General features: G+C 43.5%; 1 protein-coding gene across 1 annotated transcript; it reads right to left on the bottom strand.

Moving 5' to 3' along the window:
• Positions 1 to 281: 281 nt before the first annotated feature.
• LOC108775548 (netrin receptor UNC5C) lies at positions 282 to 23739 on the bottom strand. The gene is made up of 12 exons (XM_018541954.1): positions 23553 to 23739; positions 12928 to 13341; positions 11628 to 11909; positions 10469 to 10636; positions 9751 to 9783; positions 9037 to 9205; positions 8510 to 8547; positions 7074 to 7094; positions 5253 to 5390; positions 3812 to 4309; positions 2334 to 3288; positions 282 to 1449 (listed from the first exon to the last, which is right to left on the bottom strand). Exons 1-12 carry the CDS (start codon positions 23632 to 23634, stop codon positions 1278 to 1280), a joined length of 2970 nt encoding a protein of 989 aa, XP_018397456.1. The 5' UTR covers positions 23635 to 23739; the 3' UTR covers positions 282 to 1277.
• Between the last annotated feature and the right edge of the window lie 1511 nt (positions 23740 to 25250).

The following is a 25250-nucleotide window of genomic DNA, read 5'->3' as shown; positions in this document are numbered from 1 at the left end:
GAGATTTTATGTCGAAAGATTCTACGTGGATTTTAAGAATTATGTCGCATTAATGTTTTCTCATTATAGAAAATACGTATAACGTGAAGTAAGATGAAAACAAGTGTATTTATGAAATAAAATATACGAAGACGTCTTGAAAATATATCACGGCAAATATAAGGAAGAAAACAAAATTTTGTAGATTAATAAACTTGATATAGGTAGAATATTTTATTCACACAATACAGAAGGAATGGGAATTTCACAGACAGTAATAATGATAAACAGACGAATTTGGCTCTGAGGTATACAAGAATATTTTATTCGTCGAAAGTAACAAATATACAATTCTCTTAAATAAATCGTTGATTTAAATCATGTCTGTCGTAATTAGCTCGTTTTATGCGATCGCACGTTGCTTCGTTCCGCGAGCAACGCGCACTAAAACTTGTCGTGTACTTTCGTGTACCGTGATCTGTATTGTCGACACACACATAAAAAAGATGTACGGCGGTTCACGAAACTCTGATGTAACAATAACGGAAGGGTACGCTTACGAAACCGAGGTAATTTTGGCACGATTCTCAGAAAAATAATAATCACTCGCTCGTGCTCGCGTGCATTTGTGTTAACAAATCGATAAAAAAATTACGTAGTCGCGTCGAAGTGTCGCGGATATTACCGATCCGCTCGAACTTTACTTGGTGTCCTATATATATATATCTATATATATATAACATATATTTATATATATAAACATCCATCTTCTAAAATGGATATATCCATCTGTATCTGCGCGCGTTATTTTTTTTTTTTTAGTTATATATGTACACGTATGTCCGTTTAAATGCACAGTCCCTAATTACTTCATCACGATTATATGCGGTTGTCTTTCACGGACCACGCCGCTCTTGAATTCTTGAATAAGCATTCCTTCGGCCCCGTAATTCTCAACGTGCCCGCAGAGACCTAGAGACGGCGGATATCTTTAGGCCTTTCACTAACTCTCACGTTTATTTACAAAGTACCGACACGTTTGTCGCGCATAATTAAGGCAGTGTTTCGATGAGTTCGTTTGGAGAACCGAGTTCTCCTGCCTCCTCCGTCTCACTCTTCCGCACGCACGCACTCACACCAGCGGCGATCCATTTCACTCAGCGATCGGTCTCGAGTTTATCAGTCGCCGTTCGATTACACACTGATTCACTGATCACTTCTCACGGGTGGGCGTACAACGCGGTCTCGACTTTCACTCACCGCTGAAAACGCTTTTCAAGATCCGGTTTTCTGTTTATTCAAAGCCACGGGCCGAGCTGCGCCTCCAGAATCGTGGCGGCGTCGGTCCTGCCCATTACTCTAAGGTGGTTCAGCAGATCCGTCACCGCTGTCGGTTCTCGGTGCCTTGCCTCCCACAAATCTAAAATATGCTCGGTCGGGCTGGCCTTAGTTGCGAAGTAATTGATGTACCTGTTATACGAACGAAGACATCGGCTGTGTGATTACCGAGGAAAGTAGAACAGGTAGTTATATTGCTGGCAAAATAGAGCGCGTTTCGGGAAGATAAATGACGCAAATAATACACGGAAAGAACGATTTTGTTGAAATATGCACGCTATGAAAATTGTTTTATGAATCATAATTTTGCTGTAACACAAATTTGATTAAAACTTATTAGATAAAATTGTAATTTTGTGCAAACTTAATTTGTATAAATAAATAATTCTGTTATTTTTCAGAGTAAAACAATGTATTTTGTTGAAATAATTAAATTTATTGTTATATAAACAAAATATTTGATTGCTATAAACAAAAATGCTTCAACTAAACAGTTTCGGTGAAAGTACTAAACTTTCTTCTGATCACGTACAGATCTGAAAATACTTTTCTTGAGAACCATAAAAACAATTACGTAGGAAATTCAAGCGTGATAAGCGATGACGCAAAAAGTTCTAATGTTCTAGTTAGTTTGAACATTGAACGTCTTCATAATTATTTCGCTGAACGTTCAACAAAATTATTTTTAAGTCTTTACTTGGTTAAATTTTTAGATACTTTGACAAAATCGTTTTTTCCACGTATAAGATTTCCTTAGATAAACTTTATTGACATTATAATTTTTAATATTAGTCGTGAAAACTGAAAAATTAAGAAACAATCAGTAGTTAATCGGCGTTAAAAGAAACCGTTTAATCCATTAAAACAAATATAACTATGTTATTTGATTTGCGTTGAATCTTTTAGCATTAACAAATGTACTTCATGCTCTGCATAAATATAGTTGCGTATTTTTAAAGAAGCTTTACTCTAGAATAATAAGCAAGATGGAAAGTGTAGTTGGTCGGGTCACTAACCTGTCGACTTGAAGCCTCTGCGCTAACATTCTCCAATCGTTGCCCAGAGCGTTCGGCGGGTCTAAGCATTGGCAGAGCTGCTTCCTCAAGGATCTCGTAAACCGGAACGGTCGTAGAGTTGTAGAGTCAGTCGTGGCGTTGTTAGCATGTCCGCTGCTAACCACAGTAACTTCCCTGAGTGGCCTCGTGACACTACCTGAAGAGATCAACTGTTTCGCGCCATCGTAAACGATTCTGAAAACCTGTCTCGTGTCGGAGTTTCCTTGCGAGACTTGTAGCTTGTAGCTCCTCGTAGTGGTTGGGCCAAAGGCCGTGTCCAAGCCGAAGGTCACGTGCTTGGCGTTCTCCTGACGGTTCCAAACATCTCGGAACGGGACTTCCTGACGTTCTGTGGGCGACTTGCTCTGCCACTCGTTGCCGACTTCTTCGAGGCTGACGCAGAGCGACTCCCCGTTGTCTTGGAACAGCAACGTGCGCGGCTTGTCCAACAGATAGCCCCTGATTTGCGATTCCCGATCGACGATGGCTTTCATTGCCGCCTTCGTGTCTTCCATGGCGTAAACTCGAACGCAGCACTGACCGGCCTGACTGGCGAAGAGTGCTAATCGCAATCTCTTCGTGGCGATCGAATTTTCGCAGCTCTGTCCGGCTAACACGTAACCGCGGAGTTGCTCGGTTACGATGAAAGCTTCCGCGTGATCTAGCTGCGTGAACAGTGGTGTATTGATAGTCTCGTTGCCTAGAGTTAGCGCTCTACTCCACGTAATTGATTGATGATCTTTCGACATCGAAGAGGAACCGTCGTCGACGTTAATACCATCGCATGCCCAAACACTCAGTTCCCAGGTTGCCGGTTGCAACATGGCGCAATGCTCAAATTGGAGAATCACAGGCTTGTTGAAGGTGGCGGATGAGGGGCCGCAGGTCACCACAGCTGATAACTGAGTTATCCCGTCTGTAGGGAAAAAACAAGGTCGAGACTTCGAACGGTGTGTGGGAGATAATAACACGGCGGAAATAACAGTGGAACGAATGATCGGAACTTAATGCCGTTATTGTACGGTTATCGTTATCACCAATGTTGTTATTGTAATATCCGTCACGTTAGACTCAATTCGATTAATTGTGTTTACTATATTTAACGTGTAAGTGCATGTAATTTTCCTATCGAGGGTAAACCAAAGTTATCAAGGATTGCTGAATCTTTTCTTTTCCCTATAAGACGGTTTTTTATCTTCACCGTTTCTAACACAAAGGAGCCGCGCGGTATAGCCGGTGCCCTACCCTATATTAAACATCGAATCAAGCAGGATATAACTCGCGCGAAGCACGTGCAGGGAATGGTGTTGATATAAAAATAACATCGCTCTATCGCGAATGTCTCGAACGTACGTACACTGCGAAGGTTCGCAGCTGCGATCGTAAAGCTCAACATCCGCCTCCCGCGGCGCGTAACATCATGAATAATTCGCACTCACCGGGTAATCGGGGTCGGTAACGATCCTCGTTGAGCACCGCCAGATAGAGTTCCTCCCGGAGCGGTTTGGGAACAGCTCCCTCGGGTACCGACATGGAGATTCCGGAGTCTGGGAGGACCAGCAGGGCGCCACGCGTGTTCACGGCCGCCCTGGCGACGTTTCCGGCTTCCAGTTTCGGTAATCGGACGCTTTCCGAGGCGACGTTATACGTGGAGTCCGAGGACGGGTAAGAACTAGTGACGCTGTTCTCGCTGTCGGAATGGATCTGCTTGTCGCTGCATGACTCTTGGGTCGATGTACTCGGCGTGGGCGACATCGGCGATGGTTGCGGCGCGATCGACAAGTGCGGTACGTCGTAGTGGTGTTCCGAAAGGGATCTCGACATCGACAGCTTCGGGTCGAAAGGATACTCGTAACAGGCCGGAACACTCGTCGCCGTCACATCCGGCTGCAGACTCAGCTTCTTGTCCTGATCCGGGAAGAACTCCGGCTGGAATTCTGAAACGCACACGGCCGAGGCACGGCTCGTGGGTATCTCTGCGCGCTGCGGACAAACGCCGCCGAGATACTATTCCGATTCTACGTGGGCTACGAATTGAAACGTCGTGCGTTTCATTCGTCGTTACGAAAGAGAAATAAAATACATGTCTCATTTGCTCCAACAACATCATTCAAAAAGCGTAGTCTTCCAGTAAAAAGTTTCAATGTTTTGAATTATTAAAATATTGTGTGATATTAATAAAATGCAATTTTGGTATAATGACTGATTGTAGAAGAATAAATGTATATTTTTTTTTTAAGTACGTCTTTTTATATTTTTTTTATATTCTCTCTAAAACTTTTAGAGTGATTTTTACTTTGAAGAGTAAAATTTCACTTTTAAAGATTGAAAATTAAACCACTCTTTTCCAAGACCAACTCAATTTTTATTCTTTAGAAGCGGAAGAATTTAAAGAATTTTCATTCTTTTTTTACAAGCAACTCAAAATGAAAATTTTTGAATTATGTCATTGTTACAAATGAGTGTTGCCAGATTATCGTGTCTGTCAATTATTAGTATTTTGTTTTCGTTTACTTTTGTGGTCTAGATGTTTATTTATTTATCTTTCAGAGAATGAAAGTAATGGATTATATATTAATTTCGAAATAGTATCTTCCTATTTCCAATTGCGAGAGACAGTATCTCTCGGCGCGATAATGAGCATGAAACAACTGAGTAGGAAACAATTTAATGAGCATAAGTAACACGATACGATTATTTGTTTTATGTGCGCATTTAATTAATCGTAACGTAATACCTTTAATTATCGTGGAAAGAAAGTTAATCTTTGGAAAGAATAAAGTTTTGAGTTTCACGTACCTAATTAGAGAATCTAGTCGAAACGTATAATTTTTATCTTTGATTTAACGTTATATTCGTTTTTACCTTTGAAATGCTTACCATTACGAGCCATGGAGTACAAAGAGTGATCACGACCTTTTCGTCGCAGGAGTCTCGCCAGAAAGATCGCCAAGCCACCAATTACCACACAGGCGACCGTTAGACCAACATATAAGGCTACGTCCATCTGCCGATTCGCTACAATAGAATCACATATTGCGACTTTTTAATACCCCCCCTATCTTTTATTATTTATCTTTTATAGAAGGGACGGTCGCGAAAAAAAATGTTCTTTTTAGCTGAATGATATCGGACGCTTATTATACCGTAAATAGTATGCAAACAATTTTTAATATAGAGGTACTATGCATGAACGACCTAATTGTTTCCTCGTGAATCGCTTACCGTCATAACTTTTATTTACTGTGTACATGAGACTTCTTTTGTTACGACAAAAGAAGCTTAAAAGCACCATAGAGCGTTAAACGCCCCCGCGTCGCTAAATATTACGAGCGTCGTAGAGAAGGTTTTAAGGTACCTCTCCATTTACACCGACGACACGCTCGTTTCCTTCGTGCGCTCGTTTTCTTTAGCGCGTTTCAGTTTATCGTTTTACAGCCCTGCGTTATTTTTCGTATAGCTATAAAGATTCCGATCATTATTATCGCTGCCATTAACGTACGCAATAAAAGCATCGCGATGCAAACATGTTTCAAGCGGAATAATAATTTTACATGCCGTCGTGCCCGAGGTGGAGGGAAGACAATCCGTTGACGAAAAGCGTGGCATGGGAGTTGCGGTTTAAAACGATCGACCCCAAGGTGCGTCGCAATGCAGCGAGTATTTAGCGAAGTATACACAAACGAAATTACTCGAAGATACACAGGGTGTACTGTCGAGGATCGCGCGCGACGAGATATATACACGGATATGAAATTCACCGCGGTGTTTTACGACCGTCGTCGTCGTCGCGCGTTCCGGATATATGGATAATGTAAGTAAACGCACAACCGCGAAGGAAATGAAATTCTCGAAAATAAAACCAGACGCATAGTAAAATGCTGCGTGGCGCAGAAGTCTCGCGCCGTAGTATCTGAATTATGGGCAATTTTTTCTTTTACCGGATTATCTCGCGTGCTTAAGCATTCACGAAAGCTCCCTATAGGCGCGGGTTCTGCGGCAACGAGACACGGTGGTAGAAAATGTTCCTGCGGTCGTAAAAATTTTCGAGAAATACCTCAACCGCCTGCCGTGCGAAGAGTGCCTGACACTCTTAAGCTTCTTCCAATTTTAGAATGTCAAAGCCATACGAGGTCGTAACCCTGCTACGTGACTTTCGAGCTCAAACTCCCTTTCGCGGGATCATGTGTGCGTCTTGTTGGCGCACGCCGCGTTCTCGACACGTGCTTCGCACGTCAATATTATATGCGACAGCGACGAAAATGCATACGAATTCGGAGGAGGGATTTCGAAAACGCAATAGTTCCACGTCGTTATCCGCAGGTCGAGAACGGAAACGCGCGCGCACGGTTTCCACCCTCCTCCTAAAGACAGCTTGAAAAGTGGCTTTCCGCTGGGGCGTCGGGATTTATTTTCTTCGAAGCTATTGATAACGCTTCATAAACCGAACCTAATGTATCTGAAGCTATTTTTCATCTTTATTTCCGAGAGGTAGCGCATTGCCCAGATGCTTTCGAATTCTGCCATTGGTAAACTTATTCATTTTCTATACAACGATTGTGCAAAATGCGTGATTACAATTGTTATATTTAGTAAAATATAACAGTTTATAATTTGTTCCCTTATACTTTAAAAGTTTGACACAATTCAAAACATCAGCTTAGAAAATATTGGCTAATTATTATATACATATTATAATACCGTAATATTTAAGTAACGTTTCTGCAAAATAAAAAAATAATATTTTTACTACAATGACACACTCGAGCATTGATCTGCCCGCTACAGACATTCTACCTCGATTGACGGCATCGCGTCTTAAATATTTAAACCAGGAACGTCCGAGATGACTCGGGGTTCTGGTAAGACGCCTGCTGGCGTAAGGCGGTAAATCGCATCACGTTTCTCCGGCATGCGCGCGCGATATCTTCCATCTATATTTTATCGCCGCTTTCAGGAAAATCGAACTCACTTCTGGATTCAAGGGGGCTGTTTCGGGGCATTCAGCCCCCTCGAGAAGAGAATCAGTCTTGTACACGCTCGGGTCTGAGCTCTGGGATAATGGCACTTTATTTGCATGCGCGATCAATTTGCCCCTTCCGCGGCGAGGCGAGGGCGTAACGGCTACCGATTACATAATTTTCTTCGATATTAAAGCCAGTCTCTCCGCCCCTCGGCGCAAAGAGGGTAGAGAGGGTGCAGCCGTATCGCGTGCAACTTTGATGTGCGCTTCGGTCGATAGAATTGGCTACCTTAGGGTAGCGCGCGCGCGCGCGGGGAAATTGGCGTCTGTGCGGACCAGTGGGCCACCCCCCCCTTGGCTATGAGCTGCCTCATTGTTACGATTGTTTGGATCGCGCAATGAGGGGTCGGCAACGATCATATCGGGCCTTCGTGGCAGCGTCAATAATTAACTGGCCGAGTAATTAAAAGTAAATAGTGCGCGGGAGAGCCATCCGCGCTCGTTATCGGCGTGGAAAAACGCGTTCGCAAATACGTCGTGGTGAAGCGAGCGATATCGTGGGCAGTCAATCAGCAGCTCCTGTTTCATACTCGGGAATTATTTTTAGCATAAGCGCGTAGATCAACGAGCCTGACGCGTATATATGTATAGTATACGTCCCCGTCTCGCGTTATTATATTGGTGCAATGAATAATGCTAATGTTCACCGAGCCTGGATTCACGCTCTCTATTTTTGCCGCCTTTTTCGAGGTGCATAAAACATCTGATTTGAATGGTATCAGATCGTCGGGCATAGCGCCGCGTCGCCGAGAATATAAATGGCGTGCACCGGGCGTGAAGAATCCATCCAAGAATGTCGCACGACGAGTTAAGGACATTTGCTTCGCGGTCGAACGCCTCGGTCGCGCCCTGTATACGCGAGGGAGAACCTCCTATTCCTTTCATCTCGTTTTATTTTTCGCGAGCGTCTACAAATCCGGAACGAATCGGAGGAGGAGGTCCGCGTATACATCGCGAGAGAGATCGTAGCTTATCTAATCGAGAAACTTTTCTCTTTGCGGCGCGCGGTCGGCTCAGGAACGAACGGCACGGGAAAACGACGCGAGGTAAAATCGTAAAAGGATCGAGGGAGATTAAAAGAGCGGGAAAATGCTTTATTGCTTGCCCAACTCACCTTCCTCGGTTAAATGAGCACCGCCCACCTTCGCGTTGCTGACTGTAAAAGGAAGCGCCGGTAAGTTGGATAATTAAAGGATTTCGATAGTACTGATGAAACTACTTCCGCGCAAATTCATATATCTGTTAACACTATTTGTTTTACGTTGCAACTCCAAGTCCACAGTTACGTTTCAAATTCTAATTCGCTACAAATATAAAGAATTGCACGAGCGAGAATGATGTTAAATTGCATTTAAAAATATAAAGTAACAATGTATGTATCGTCGCTCGTTTTATAAAGAAAGAAATTATTATTTTATTTTTAAAATCATTTTTGTGTTCAATTGAACATTAAAAGTGTGTTAAACGAACATGAGAGGTTTATTTCTATTTTAAGCGAAATGAGGAATGTATTATTACCACAGTTATATATTGGTTGGAAAATCGATACGACGGAACGGCTCATTGGAACTTTACGATGCGCAAAAAAGTTGTAACAGGCGGAAAACGCAATCAAGACGTAGGAAAGTTCGCCAGAGTGACTTACCGTTGCACATGCCGCCGGTGCAATTCGCCACGTTGATATCCCTGCCCTGGCAAGATCGTCCACCGTGGCTGGGCGGTGGATCGTCACATGTTCTTCTCCTCGTGTGCGTACAGTCGCTCCCACACACTGACCATGCCGACCATCTGGACCATTGTCCGTCTACGGCTGGCAAAAGAAACAAAATCGAAGCTTCGTTTCGTTCAGAGTCGTTAAGACGAGTCCGATCGATGTGTAGCGATAGGTAATAAAAAAAGTTCAACAGGACAAAAAGGCTCGTAACTCGCCCGAATCCCCGCGGTCTCGTTGATGGGAAGACTATACTTGTCAATTCGGTTACGTTTATTGCTACTGTACTGGTTCTTATGACGACGTTTATCTCCTTTATATATAATTGACTCGTATATATCGATACGCTTTTTCCTTGAAATTTAAATCAGCATGCGTGAAGGAAAAAGAAGAGACTAATATAGAAAGATGACTAACTAAAACGCCCAAACTCGTTTATATCCCTAATCTCTCGTTTCAAGCCGGCTGCTTTATTGGCACTTAAGCGCCATCGAATAAATAGAGCGTCGCACTTGCCGGGCGGTTTACTACGTTTTATTAAAACGCCCTTATACGCGGCCGCGGCAGCGGTCATGTATGCGTCGCGGTTTAATTTTCGTTCCGGGCTCTGAGGGACATGATTCATGCACATGCGAAGGACTTACCCAGGGTGTTAGTGAATTCTTCCAAAGCCCCGGCTACTCCAAAGCGAGCGTTAAGGGGAATAAAAAGTGCGTCGTGAGTGCATTGACCAACGTTAGTGCGAGCGGTTAACGTGTCTCTCGCGTGAAAATGCCGAAAGAATATCGGATCGATCAATGTCTTAACCGCCGATATAAAGCGCACGCCGACTTTCCTCGTGCATTATCCCCGTGGACTCGGTCATTTGCATGCAGTCTGCATATTCTTTACGAGGATATAGCCACAGGTGCTTTTAAGATGTCGCGAACGTTTTGAAAAGTGAATACGATTTAAAAGACTTCACGGTATATTTGAAAAAAGACTGAGTGGCACGTGCAATAGGTACATTCGACGAGGAAAGAGAATACAGACGACGCGAGGGGTAATAGATTGTACATCGAGCGAGAATCTCTTTTCTTCGGCATCAGTAAGTCGTTTTTCGATGGTAAAATGCACTCGTCTATCGTTTGACCGACATTAACTGAGAGAAGATAAAGGAAGCTACCACATTTTCGGTTACTTACGAGTTAAGTACCTTGAGCGACGTTGTAGCGGGTTAGGATATAACAAAGATGCTTGTTTAATATAACAAAGAGGTATACGAGAGTAGACAAGAACTTTCCTCGTGGCACAGACAAATTTCTTCGTTGAAAATTTTACGCGCGTTCTTGCGAACACGGATAATGAATTCAAGAGACTCACCGGAGCAGCCCGAGTTGCAGTCCATCTTTTGCTGAGAGGGGCCGAGGCATGGCTGACCGCCGTTCATGGGCGCTGGATTCGAGCACATTCTCGTCCTCTTCTGACCGCCTTTCGCGCATCGTGAGTGGCATTCCGACCAGGACGACCAGGGAGACCAGCCGCCGTTAACTAATTGAAACCAGTAAAAGTTTTTATTTAATGTAAAGAAAAAACTTAGACATGTATCATAGTAAAGTCCAAATGTTTCCGACTTAAAAGAAGATGAATAAAAAGGATGATAAAATGAAATAATTATTTTTATATTTTTCAGTTTTTTTCAATTGAAAAAAATCAAAATATTTTTTAATGTCTCTCGATAGTTTAAAGGTTTAGGATGCTCGCACGGAATGCTAGAGATCCGAGTTCAACTTCCGGAGTCGAAGTAATATTTTTCGTAATAAATAAATTTATTTACAGAAAGTTTTCTGTTATATTAAGATCTCTCTAATAGATGCATATTAAGCTTCAAAATTTAATTGTGACATTAGTTTAACTGTGTTTGCAAATCCTGTCAAGGGAAAAATTCAGCGCGTAGCTTCGATACAGCTATAAATATTCAGATACAGCTTCAACCGTTATAGGTATTTCACTTCTATTTCTTATTGATTATGTTCTCATATGTGCGATCCTATGAGATTTAATATTTAATATTATTTTTTAACGATATAGAAAAATTAATTTATCGTTAAAAAATGTATTAAAATACAAAGTAATTATTGAAAAACAAAAATGATTATTCCATTTTATCACTTTTTTTTTATATAGGCCAGAAATTTTTGGACTTTACTATTATATAATACCAAGAAATCACAAAGAACTTACACGGAAAGAACGATTTTACTGAAGTATCTAAAATTTTAGTTAGATAAAAATTTGAAAAATGTTTCGTTGGGCCATTTAAATACGGTAGTTACATAAAAAGCATTTATGATGAGCTTTCAAGCATAATGAGCAATGTTGTAAAAAATTTTTCCATTCTAGTAATCATTTTGAACATCATACATAAATTATTTTGATGGTCCAATAAAATTATTTTCAGATCTGTATCTAGTTATATTTTTATAACCTTCCTTTCCGCGTACGTATAATTATGAAAGAGAATCTTTAATACTGAACTTACCGTATACTGTTAAGCTAACTGGTTCGCTTAGCCGTTTGGCCGCAATATTTTCCGCGACGCAGGTGTAATTCGCCTGATGGCTAAGTTTTGCTTGACCAATAAGAAGATGACCTTCGCTGGATACTAAAAGTGTATCCGATTCGGTATCCACAGGGATGTTATTTCTTAACCAGTAAACTCTAGGTGGTGGCACTCCCACTGGAGGCAGGCACCTAAGTTCGGTACTTTGACCTGCTTCGACAGACACGGAGTATGGTGGCGATTCGAATTGCTTTTTCAGATCTGAAAAAAATAATTGCACATGTTCGTTTTGATAAAAGTTAAGCATAATAATTGAATAAAATTATAATTTAAACGCATATTATGGTATTTAGAATATACATTGTATATATATATATATATATATATATATAAAAGTGAATTTAGTTGGATGATTATGGTATTACATAGTACATTAAAATTAATGTTATATTGTACAATGATCTAACCTGAGTGAAAGTAAAAAAATATATCAAAATTATAAAATATAAATATATTAAATTACAAGATACATATTTTATCAAACAACACGATAAAGTGTATTAAGGATTTCTCCGATTTAACCCATTTATATATAATATTTATATTAAGCATGCATTTTTACATTAATTTTTGTGGACCAGAGTGCACATTAGTGCATCGGACCGAATTCGCCATTAGTATTCAATTTCATATCCATTGAAAAATTTATATCATGATAAAAAATCATAATTTATTTTCGATATTGTCAATCTCTTTTTATGTTATGTTCTATTTTCCCAAGCTGACGCGGTGATTTATATACATGTTCTTCTCTTCAAGTGCATCTTAATATCTAGCTTTTGAGTTATGTAACTCTGAAATTGGCCAAGTGGTTCTGTCTTTAAATTGATTCTCTTGGAAACTCGACGCTCATTGCATTGTCGTCAATTAAGGGACAGAATTAAATAACGAGTTCGCTGGCAGGAGAATCAAGATAATTAAGAGAGGACAAAGGCAAAGTGAGACGAAAAGTCGGCTGTCCCCAGAATTCTCGCAACGTTTATTTCAAACCTCTCTGATTCATGATACCCCACCTACACCCAGAATAAGAATCGCCTGACTTAAAAATAAGAGTATCCGTAATCTAATATTGTAATTATTATTTTTAAAATATCGTCGCTGCGGTTGCTTATGTTGCTTACCAGATTGGAAATTTTATCAGTGAGATAAGATATTAAAATCATCATCAAATACTCGTATCAGAGATTACGTGTTAGTATGATCTTATTTGTATACTCACAAGCGACGTCAATGGTTGCCGGCTGACTCTTGATTTGCCCTGATCCAGACCAGGCGATGCACTCGCATTTGAATTTATCCTTGCCGAAATATTCCTCGATGTGATCCCTCGTTACATTGAGCTCGCAGTCCACGATCCTCGTTCCCGTATGGGGATCCACGAAATCCTGTTGCTGAGAATCCTCCGCCCTCGCATTGTTACAACGGAAATAGATCTGTAGCGCGTGAGCAGCTTTGCAACGTAAAATGGCAGGCTTGTTCTTCACGACGAAAGAGTTTATAGGTTCCGTGAGGAAAACTGGTAAATGACCGCCGCCTTCAGAGATGAGTTCGGTATCGCTGGCTATCGTAGCTGAAGGCACATCGTCTTCCTCTAAGATATAAGCGTCATCCACTTCTGCGGCATCTTCACCTTCTGGCAAAAAGAGATGATTTTAATTTTTTATAAATTGCTCTTTATTTTTATAGACATTTATAATCGTGGATAATAATGTTATAACTTTATCTATCACGTATATCTACTTATATATCTACCTATATATGAAAAGAAAGTAGGTACTCTTTTATATACTGAAATACGTACACTGAAAAAAGTTTATTTAACTAAATTAATTTATTAAATTAAATAAGAGAAATTTCTATATTCGATCACAAAGCGGATCTTAGAGTTTGAAGTTTAAATATTTCTATGTGAATTTATATACGTATATATCTGATTCTTATTATTATTATTCTGTAAACTGCGCGCCGAAGTCTTTTTCGGTCTTGAAATATTCATGAGCAGAATAATATCATTTATTAAATGGATAAGTAATTTAATAATTTTGATGCTAGTAAGCATTTTTATAAAAATAATAATTAGATGTTAATGAAAATTTAAAATTTGGGAATATTTTTCCAAAAAATATTATCACTGAGACATTATTTGTCACAATAATCAATAACTAATAAAATAATTCAATCAAATAAACAATTTCTTTCTCAGTGTGAACATTTAGTTAGATACAGATAAGAAAATAGTTTTGCTTGGATCACATTAAAATGATTATGTAGGATGCTCCAATTGGCTGCTAGAATCCCAAAATTATTTTTAGATCTATATCTAACTAAATTTTTAGATACTTTGGCAAAACCATTATTTTCACCTATCATTATTATCTTTATAATTATTATATCAAAGAGAGAAGTAACATTGATTTATTCTTACAATATGTAAACGAATTTCATGGAAAATTGCACATTAATATGAATAATTAAGCGTGACACATAATGGCGCTTGTTATTACATAATAAATCGGATTGATTGCGTATTGTAATTGCCGTCATAATGCCTTCGTAATCAGCGAAAATCTGGTGTCGCGGCAAGCGCAGAGTCGACCGTCTAAATACGCCGTAACCGTAACTCACGGTCCAGTTATTAATTCGATGATGATCGTTATTCATGTGGCGCTTCTATCGGAGACGTGAAAATTTTATATTTGCCTGTCAACAATGGTGTCGCTCCTGTAAATCCTGACGCTCGGCCATTAATGCAATGCCGCCGCTTCGGCGCAGGCCGACTACGAACGCCGGCTACGAACAATCGCGGTGCGCACTGCAGTAATGAATTTTCGGATTTACGTGGCGCACCGGTGCACAAGTCCGATGTATTTTCCGCCAACGAGTGGTTAGACCTTTATCCCCGTGCGACATTTGGCCGGGGGCCACAATTTCTATCGCGATAAACGCGCCACCCTATAGTATATCGTCTGTATATATCTCTCTCTCTCTCTCTCTCTCTCTCTCTCTCTCTCTCTCTCTCTCTCTCTCGATTGTATGGAGCAGCTTAAAAAAAATACGCTACAGTAATAAACTCCGTCTGCATTCCATTTTTTTATACGATGCTCAATTTGTCAATGTGAAGTCCGATATCGAGCGTACTGCTGCCTGCCGTGACATAAATACGGAGATGAAGAAATCATGCAGTGCGTTAACACTAACGCGTTCGCATATTGCAGTCGTCGGATTGCAACGGCAATACAGTGTCGATATATGAGATAAACGCGTGCGATGTATCACGGGATCAATGCAGATGCGCATATCACCTTACGGTCGATCGCTTCGATACGATGCAATATATGAGAATAGCATTTATGAATAAAGTAATCCGTGTTATATATCGTCAAAACTCAAAGGAAGCAGTTACCAATTATGCATTGCGAAGGCTACGGTCCATTTGATGCTACAAATACTTTGAAGCATTCTTTGATTGATCAATTAGTAAAATTCGTTCTTCTTGTCGCTCAATCAAACGCTCCGAAGCATTTGTAGCGCTAAATGGACCGTATTCTTAATTTAAACTATTTCTTTATTTATAAATTAGTGATGAACAATGAATTGACAATTCCTTTCTCCGAGTTTTGACAATAATATTTTGCTTATTCGTTTCAACGATTATTGAGCAGCCCATCATGTTCGAAACGAATATCGCCGAGTTAAAAAAAAAAGTATGTTAAAAAAGGTATATGCCCATCCTTGAAGGGGGAATTACGACGGCGATGTTACAATGAAGCTAGCAATTGCCAAGGGTTGAATAGAACGCAACGGCGACGCCGGAGTCAGAACCGGAATTCGGTAACGCGCGACGCACTTGTACGAGGCGCAAGTAAAATAGGATTTTCATCGGTTTCCGATAATTCGAGCAGATCGAATGGCCGATAGGACCCATCGAAATCATTCTACCTGGTTTCTCCTGATGGCGAATTCATCCATATGAATTCTCGTTAGCCGTTTGGGCGCATGCGGCCAGTTCGTTAACCGTTTCGAACATGCGTATGCATTCGTCCGGGATTTTATTGTACGGCACACGGTATTGCATGTAGGGCGAAATGTATGGAAGTCGTCGTCATACGTCTTGTTTATTACGTAACGTCGCGTACAAGCCAAAGGGTCGGCATTTAATACCGGCGCGGATGGAATAACTATCAGACCCCAGAATTGGAATTGTCGGTTCTATGCATATTCCGGGTTTCTCTCTTCTAATTGCAGTTGCCTCAAGCGCGTTTATGGCCGCTCGTCTTGCGAATTGGTCGGACGCTGTATAATTTGTAGCCATGATCTATTTGTACGACGACTGGCGGCGTTCCGATAGCGGCCTTTCCACCACATTGGATACGTACAAAGGAAAAGAGTGCACGCGATAACAAGACGTGGATTTAATCGAGCGACGTCACGCGATGCGCGGAAGTGGAACGAGTTGAAATGGGATTTTCATTGGTTCCCGATAATTCGAATAGATCGGATCATCGGATAGAAACGCGCCGAGTGATTCGATCTCTTGTCTCTTTCGGCACCGAATCGAATACGACGTGCATCGTCGTTACTCAGTCGATTCGCGTGTATTTTTCATGATTTCCAGTGACACGGTTAGTTCTTTTACGTTGAAGCGGCTTGCCAGCTTACCCGGCCGAGGTCTTTAAACGTCCGAAAACAAGAACGCGGAGAGAGAATGCAAGCACGAAGCGAACGACTTAATTGAGCCAGGTCACGCGACACCGTAATGCCGAGTCAGTGGCGGAAAAAAAGTTCCACCATCGGTTCTAGATAATTATTCCGAGCGGCTGCGTGGAATCTTGGGCACAATGAATATTCGATGACTGCGAGAACGGAGAGCGTCACGATCATTATTCATTTTATACGCGCCGCGTAGTCGGGCTACGTGTACGCGGCTCGATGGATCATGACGCGTACATATATATTTCGAATTGGTTCCGCAATCCGAAAGCCGCATTTACTTCGATCCATCGATTAATAACGGTGGTATTGAAAAAAAAAATTCGTGCGCGACAGTCGGGGCGAGAAGTCTAATCGAGAGGACGTCACGCGACACGCGCGCGGCAGTCCCATCGGTCCGTCGATCGGAGAATTGTCATCGGTTTCCGATAATTCGGCGCGATCGAATGGCGATAGAACCCGGATGGAAACGTTGTATCCGGTCTCATATCGTCGCCGAATCACCTGGTCGCGGCGCCAGCCAGCATGAGGTCCCCCTCCCTCGTTAGCAGCCACGAGTGGACGAGCTAGTTAGTCGTGTCTCCGTTAGATACGCCTAGCAGGCAGGCAGACAACGACGACGGACTACGTACCGTACACACGTACGGTGCACACGTACATACGCGATGTGCATTCGCATCCTCGAACCCCACGTGGCCACTATGCGGGTTGACCACGTATCGCGCGCCGGGACGAGACACAGAGACACGAGCCACTGTGCATTCATGTACGGTTTCACGGTGCGTCCGTTCAACGGGGTGAGAGACCACACATGACGCCTCTTAATTAACAAAAGGTACCTGCAACAGCAGCACCGAGAGAGCACCGTTGAGAGGTCCTCGCTCGGTCGACGCCACGTTCGCAGGGGCGAGCGCGACGAACGGCAAGTATACGTCAACGAGACGATGCCGCGTACGAAACGAAGAGAGACGGATTAAGGAAGATACAAGGGCTTCCTTGTTTCTCACGTCACGTGCCTTGTTATTTTAGCCAGTGAACACACCGAACACCTACCACCACCATCGCTCTCTGCCGTCGTCGTTTCGTGGCCGCGGCAACATTGACCCAACGGCTTTTGTACCTTCCCTGATTTTCGTGCGCGCGCGGAACTGTCGAATGATACGAATATAAGCGAACAGCGAAATTCGAATCGACACGCGAATGTAACGTTTGAAGCTCTTTCAATAAAATCCTGTCGAATAAAATGTCTCACCCTTCTTCTCGTGCGAAAGGTGCGAAGAGACGGGATCATCCCACCGGTGACAGTTTCTAAAATCGGATTAGCCCGAAGTCGCGTTACAGTATACGACCCAGGTATAGAGCAAATATTTTGTGAATGGATTTCGAGAGAGTACGAGCCCGACAATAAGATCCAAAAGTCGTATTGAATTATAATCGTTTTTCACGATTTATCGTGAACGGGCGGAGAGAGGTCGTTTCCGGTTCGAAAATGTTGCGGATGTCCTATGTCGTCACGTGACAATAGAAGACCGGCGCCTAGCCAGGTCGGGTCACCATTGTATTCTAGTCCGTTCACAGATCACGACCTTCGGGTCTAAATAATGTGAGTCAAGTTCCACGCTCGTCGAGGCTTCGTCATTCGGGCTAACGAGAGACACGACGACGAGTGGGTCGGTACCATTCTTTTATCGATCGGTATCGCACGAGGCCGCGTGCGCGCGTGGGACACGGTCCAACGCAGATGGAGATCGCTAAAAGAGAAAAGTTGATATAGAGATCGTGATTCTGATACCTCGCTGCGACGAGATGACACTATAATGTGGGACGGATTAAAGTATTCTCGCTCCGATCCGGATTGGTCGATACATCTTAATTCTGGTTAGTGAGAGATTGCGTATCACGTGTGTGAAAGTAGCACATGTTACCGATAGGAGCATTTTGTAGAACGCCGGGTGCACAGACTTATTTCAAGTTTGAACTTTATACACGTGGCGATGTCGGTTACTCGATTTCATTCACCCGAAATCCTTTTTTAAAATTTTTTTTTTTTTTTTACAAAAAGTTGAACGAAACGTAGCAAGGTCGGGAATTTACAATTTTTGCGAGAGAATAATCGAATATAGCTCGAAGCGTAACGCACGCACGGCGGCGTGTGCGTCGACGGCGACTAAATGAATTAAAGAGCTCGAAAATGCACGAGCAGCGAGGGCGAGAGTGGCGCAAAGAGTGGAAAATGGAGGGTGATGATGCGTATTACACGACTCGATTGCGGCACCGCTACGTTAAGGCGCGTAATTAAGCGAATAACAGAATCAGATACGACTGTTCGCGTGTTACCCCCTGCGGCGGCTTCTTGGAGGGTGTATTGATAACAGCGAGAGGTCGAATCGCATGCGTCATGCCGATACACTTCCTTGATACTCTCTCGCACGTATCCTTTTGTAATTCCAGACCATTAAAAGTGAATGAAAATTCGTACAGGGCGTAATATTATCGGACTCATCGCTAAAGTACGATATATCAAATGCGCGCTCCGATCTACAATTCCGTAACGAAATTGTGTTGAAGAGATCCGTTCTGTTTTGTTCGAAATAAAAGCGCGATGAAGCACAAAGGACCGAGGTAAGATGAGTTTCATAAATTGAATCTGATATCGCGTCAGGGATTTTTATTTTCTACAGCGTGAATTACAGCTGTAATAACATTACGCGAGCTCATTAAAGGTGAAAATCTACTTTTACATTTCATCATTTCGCTTAAATAAAGACAGAAATTGCGATATTAAACCAAAATGAAGATAAGTTTCGAAACTCTTGTATTTCTCTTCAACTTACCTTCAGATCTTTTCACAATCATCATTTATAACTTCGTAATTAATTGAGGATAATCAAAAGCCGTGCGCTTATAATCTCGTGAAAAGAACCAGAATTTTATCGTGCAAAGATCACGACTTCGAGGAACATAAACCGATCGACCGATATTTCACGATCCTGCCGTTCCCTCGCATATTCGCGAGGTATATCGCGCCGGTCCCCTCTGTTCGCCGATATTCTCCCCGATTTCAACAATAATTGTGCTTGCGCAACTCCGGGCCTCCTTGGCCGGCACGGTGCGGCGCGGCGGCCCGCTCGTTTGATTTACGATAATTAAAGCTGACCTGACCTTTCGTCGCAGCGAGGAGAGGAACGCGCGACTCCTTGGTCGGCCGAATACCGATGAGAGAGACTACGAGATATTAAAAAGACTCTTCCCCCTTTCCGCGTCCTCATTCCCGATCGTCGTTCTTTTTTTTTTTTTTTTACTCTCCCTCTCTCTCTTTCCTGCGCCTCATCGTAAGAAACAGTCTTTCCGAGTCCAGCGAGACAGTCTGTGGTGGAACCAACCGGGTAATTGCACGACCGAGCGAGCGCGCGGCTTTTGCATTTTTGCCCATGGCGATTTCGCGAGACCAGATCTCGGCTCCCACCGCATTGCGTCCAGAGCCTACGTTCCTGATCGCCGGGTTATATCGCGAACGGTAATCGCGATTTACTTATGATACTTATCGAAGCAGGGAGGGTGATGGTTGCGGTCGCGGTCGGCGTGAGTAGCGGGATCCTTTCGAGCATCCGCGATGCATTCGCGCGCCCGCGCGCGGGCTTCTATTATCCTCTCCCGACGTGTAAGCGCCGCGCTGTGATCGTGGATAACGAATCTGATCGTGAAAGCGATGATATAACGCCCGGCGATTTATAGCGTGATCATCTCGTGAGGTATGATTAGAAACGCCGTCTCCATTGCTATTGCTGGTACACCGATTCGTCACGGTTCGCGTAATTGACTGTATCGTGCGATTAAGGAAGCTCATTTCGAGACGCGCGATAGGACAATTCTTTATGTCTTATTGAAGATATATCTTGACCCGCGCTGCAATGGCGAAACTCCGCCGAGGTTATCCTCCTTATTGGGGTCGTAAAAACGTCGATCACAAAATCAATTCTGCTGTTGCATTCTCTTCGTAGCCGCGCAAGTTTCCCCCTCACATATTCACGTGCATCGTACTTATTAAGCTTCGATATAAATCACGAAGCAACTCCGAGCGCGCACGAATTAACGATCAATTTCTCCGCATAATCCCGCGTCGCGGAACATAAATTTTCGGCCGAGGCACGCGCGACGCTATCGGTTTCATAAATTTAATCCTCGCGCACGAAGAGCGCGCGGATGCGGAGGAGCTTCGTTGCCAGGCGAAAGCCGAAGTTGCCAGGCTTGCGGCAGGATTTTGTGTATATATGCGTTCGCACGCGCGCGCACGAGATGGAGGTATCTCCCGTGTCCAGTGAAACGCGTCGTAAAAAAAATCCCGCTAGCCGAATACCTTCCCGACGTGAAATTCGGGCAGTGTCAGTTACGAGATAACGAGCGCGGTTGAAAAATTGACGTCGCCAAAGCGGGTGGAAACCGGCGCACACGGTGTGCAACGGTGTGCGCGACCGCTACCGCGTTCGACGGCGACCAAAACGTGAGAACGCGGAGTCGTTGAAGCGGGACCTCCTCTCCGCAGGCGCACCGTTAATTATTAACGCGGCTAATATTTTTCTCGTCGCGCGGCGGCAGCGCCAGAGACCAGTCAAGACAGCGGAATTATGACGCGATATCACGTCGCGATAAATCGTCATGGTAATTATTCACATAGGCGCGCGAGTCTGCGTGCGTGCATGTATATAATACGTCGCGCTCTCGTCCGGCAAGTTGCACGTAGGAGAATGGCCGGCTGGCCTGCGAGTGAACGGATAGGCGCCGTTTGTTCGCCACTTTCTGCCTGACGACGACGACGACGACGACGGCACGATGACTGTGATTCTTATTAAGTTCAGGTATAGACTGATATGTGACTACCGACCACCGTGGTGGAGTAGTGCATTCGCGATAGGCGCCACGAGCGTATAACTCTCCCTGGAATGATTACGAGGTCAGAGGCCGTAATTGTTATTTATCAGCCGGCTGACGCGACTTAGTATATCGCCATTATGGCTTGTTTCCCGCGTAACGATGATAATAATGAGAGCGGCAATTATCTCCGAGTTACACGCGATGACTTGGTGAATAGATCGCAATCTTTTTCATATGCTTGAAAGGTGCAGTCGCGCCTCTGTGTCATTACGCCGCGTATTTCAGACCAATAGGGCTTCGTTATATCTTATTTAAGTAACGTAACCTGCAATATAAAGCCTTTGGTGCAACGGATAAATATATACATTAGCTTTCACGCACGGAACATGTAGCGATTTTAACCGCATTGCTATATCCGCATTGTCTCGTGAAAACGCGACGTGCTTGTTGAAGATAATTGTTACTTATCGGAGGGACATGCGTGAGAAATGGAAAGCACACTTTACGAGCACGTGTACTGACGCACATGAGATATGATTTCTTGCATCGGTGACCGTGCGAAGAATACGACGAGATCCCCTCGCTCGCTGTAACTTCCATCACGAGGATGCGCGCCAGAATGGGAATTATTTATCTGCCCCGTGCACCGCAAGAAAAATGAGTAAAGAAAGACGGTGTGTGAGTGTGTATGCCGGCCGTGTACACGGCGCTATGTTGCGATTTCTATTGTACGTACAGCACGTACCTAGGGGAATGGAAAACGAATGTTTTCAAGCCGGCACACCGCGCGTTTGTTCCCGTCGATGTGTTCGCGTGGGCAACGCACGTTTCATACGGGATAATAAGGACAGGGGTCGTTGTGTATGTGTGTGTGTGTGTGCGCCAAGATTATATAGTTAGATCTTAAAGAAGAAGATGGTTAGCAGGTCATAATTGTATCCTTGTTTCGTCCTAGCGTTAAATCATACACATCCGTTTTATGAGACCGTCCGCGATTAGCGGGAAAACGGTTACACGGTACACGAGCTGACAAACGCTCGCGGAGATAAGCGACGTTGTGATTACTTTGCGGGAGCGGAATTTGGACAATGCGTGAAAAAGATGTGTCAACGGAAGAATACGGAAGATGGATTACTGGAATCGTGTTTGTTTTAGGGTGCGACGTCGCGGGCGATACTTTTGTCCAGAGTTAACAGAGATTGATTGTCGCGCGCGTCCTTTTTACGTTAACGCGCGCACATAGGACGACGCACCGGTGCATCCGTGTCGCGGTAGATACGATCCGTCGTTAACGTGAACGATGACGATGATATGTTCGGGGGCGCTAATTAGTTAGCCGCGGTGTCCCTCCGAGGAAGCAGAAGATTGAAGAAAGAACGGGGATTTCCACGTAGTCCAGGAGGTCGCTTAAAAGTAGCTTCGGGGGAGTGTAATCCATCATCGAAAACGGGCTGGTGTAATGTAACCGGTCGGTTATACCGACGACTAATCAGTCAGGCTGCCTCGCCGTATAATTAGCAGTCTCTCGGTCTCTTTCTCGCAGCGGATACTCTCCTGCATATCCGTAACGCTCGCTCGTATATACTTTTAGTTACAATACTCGATCTTCCTTCCGCGTCTGCAGCTCGTAAAATGCATGCCTCTGTTTCCCGCCCGCGATCGTTAGCGAAATGCCCGAGTCACGGTGTATTGCTGCGTCTCGTTCTGAGTAACGCGGTCCAGAACGTTGTCGGATGATATTTTCAAGTAGCTTGTTACGCCGCTATCTCATTGTAAGTATGCTGTTTACTGAGGCTCGTTTACGAACTTCTGTGGTGAATTTTATTTAACACGAAAAGAAAGAATATACGTAAAACATCTCGATGAATTTAAGAGCAAGTAAAATCCTCGAACGAATTAATGCGATTGCAGTAACCGTTTCATCAACGACGTAACGACGTAACATAATTTACAACGTAACAGTAATTTCTCTCGTGTAAACGGATGCCCGCAGAAGAACTTGCGTAAAGTGGTACTCGGACGTCGTCGCCAAATGCGAGTACCTCGAGTGAGAGTACTCAGGCTGCGCGCCGCGGCTCTTCGAATCCACGAGGGATGAGAGGTCATTATAGGCTCGGTACGAGTTAAATGGCGAACTTAACGATCTTCTACGAGATCTTCTCTTCCTCGACTGTCTCGACACAGTCTTGCCGCCCGAAGCTTTACGACGTATAGCGGCGAGGCGACCGAGCTTTTTACTCTCGGCTCGATGTTTTTATTTACCTTCGCCAGATGTGAAGGGACGAACCACTCCGGGCAGGAGCACGCAGAATAACAGGAACAGCGAGCAAGATTTCGGCCTCATCGCGTATCACGGATCACCGCGCGGTCCAGTCATTCATTCGTTCATCTCTCACACACGGCGTAAAGGAGGCGAAGTCGGAGACTGGTCGGAGTCACACTTAAATATCGTCACTCGACGTCACTCGACACGACACTGGCCACTCGTCGTCGGCTTGATACGAGCCCGCACCTGTAACATAAATGGAAAACATGAGAGGAATTGATTACAACAATGGCTGCGTTTAGCAGAGAAAGCAGCTTCGCAACATTGCTTCTTGCTTTTGGTTTCTTATGTATTTAAATGTACGAACCAATCATATTGAAGAATTTTACAACAGTTGCAAAGCTGCTTTCTCTGCTGAACGAAGCCAACGTCGTCATCTCGCAGTTAACGCTAGAAAATAATGTCTTGCAGACACAGACGAAGTATCGATCGCACGCGCCGTAAATCTTGGACATTTGGTATGAAGAATGTAAATGAAACACTCGTTTAGCGATATTTCGAGAAATGCGATAAAGCAACCTATTTCACTGCTGTGTACGTTATGTGGAAGACTACTTTTTACACAAAATGGAAATTCTCTCTCGCACGCAACGGAGCAAAGAAGTATCGAGGTGAAACGGGTTTAACATCGGTCGCGTCGCCACCACGGCGTTGTGTTTCTACCCGGAAAGCGTAAAAGACGGTTAGGAAAGTCAAGAGTGCCACTTACGACGTAGCTAGCAGCCCTTGCCATTTAAATATTCCGACGGCGGCAGACACTTTCCCGCACGCGAAATTTCCTTCGTGGCGCCTTCATTTTCAGTCGTTGCTACCGTGAAAGGAACGTAAGGAAAGTCAAAGCGGGAAGGGAGAGGGCGTAATTTTCCCCCGTGGTTCGATGGCTCCCTCGAACGCGAAACTGCTGTTTCTTCGGAGTGGAGGATTCTGGTCGATAACCGTCGGAATTAATTATTAAACGCGATTCGTCTACTGGAAATATGGTGTTCCTCAGGATTATCAGGGTATACTGCTGGATTCAAAAATTGGCAGGGATTAGATGCGTTTACAACTGTGTTGTAAACCGATTTTACATAATGGGATTTAGAGTTTACTTTCAAATACGTTGTCCGAGAAATATATTGTATTTTAATGAAGTTCTAGCAACACACATCACGCATTAATAATGTGTTCCTATATTTAAGTAACATCTCAATTCATGTGGGGCATTATATTCCGAGTGCCACGCGAGAGAGTTATTTTCGCTTATCGATCGTTAACTCCCAACGAGATGCTTAAAATTCACGCAATGTGCGCATACCATGCAACAAAATTCGCGTAGAAGCATATGATTGTGAGTACGCTTAGCGTGCGTATAGGCAAAGCTTGTTAGTACCAAGTTGTGTTACACGATCCTACCGAGTCGGTTAGTTGAAACGCGACTAAGGGATCGTTTATCAATGTCGTTCGTCAAGGTCTTTCACACACTAGATGTTCGATTACATCCATAAGTGCTGCTGTACAGCTGCTTTCTCGTGAGCAAACGCAATTGGAGTAAAACAGAATGGTGATGAAATTAAGTATATGTTGCGGGAAATAGTATCAAGTTGTCATTTTAAGTTTCGTACAAGCTGTACCTCGGAAATAATCAAGTTAAC

The sequence above is a fragment of the Cyphomyrmex costatus genome, unplaced genomic scaffold, assembly GCF_001594065.2.
Source record: "Cyphomyrmex costatus isolate MS0001 unplaced genomic scaffold, Ccosl1.0 scaffold30, whole genome shotgun sequence".
NCBI classification, from domain to species: domain Eukaryota; kingdom Metazoa; phylum Arthropoda; class Insecta; order Hymenoptera; family Formicidae; genus Cyphomyrmex; species Cyphomyrmex costatus.
Note: the sequence above shows the minus strand (reverse complement) of the source record. Positions and strands in the feature narration are given on the sequence as shown.

What these genes read in the sequence shown, in the direction of transcription:
- LOC108775548 (XM_018541954.1), bottom strand. Translation starts at nt 23,634, where the DNA reads ATGAGGCCGAAATCTTGCTCGCTGTTCCTGTTATTCTGCGTGCTCCTG. An exon ending in AGAATTCACTAACACCCTGG is followed by an intron (nt 9,206 to 9,750) that starts GTAAGTCCTTCG and finishes TTCTTTTGCCAG; the next exon opens with CCGTAGACGGACAATGGTCC. An exon ending in CAGAGGCTTCAAGTCGACAG is followed by an intron (nt 1,450 to 2,333) that starts GTTAGTGACCCG and finishes TTCGTATAACAG; the next exon opens with GTACATCAATTACTTCGCAA.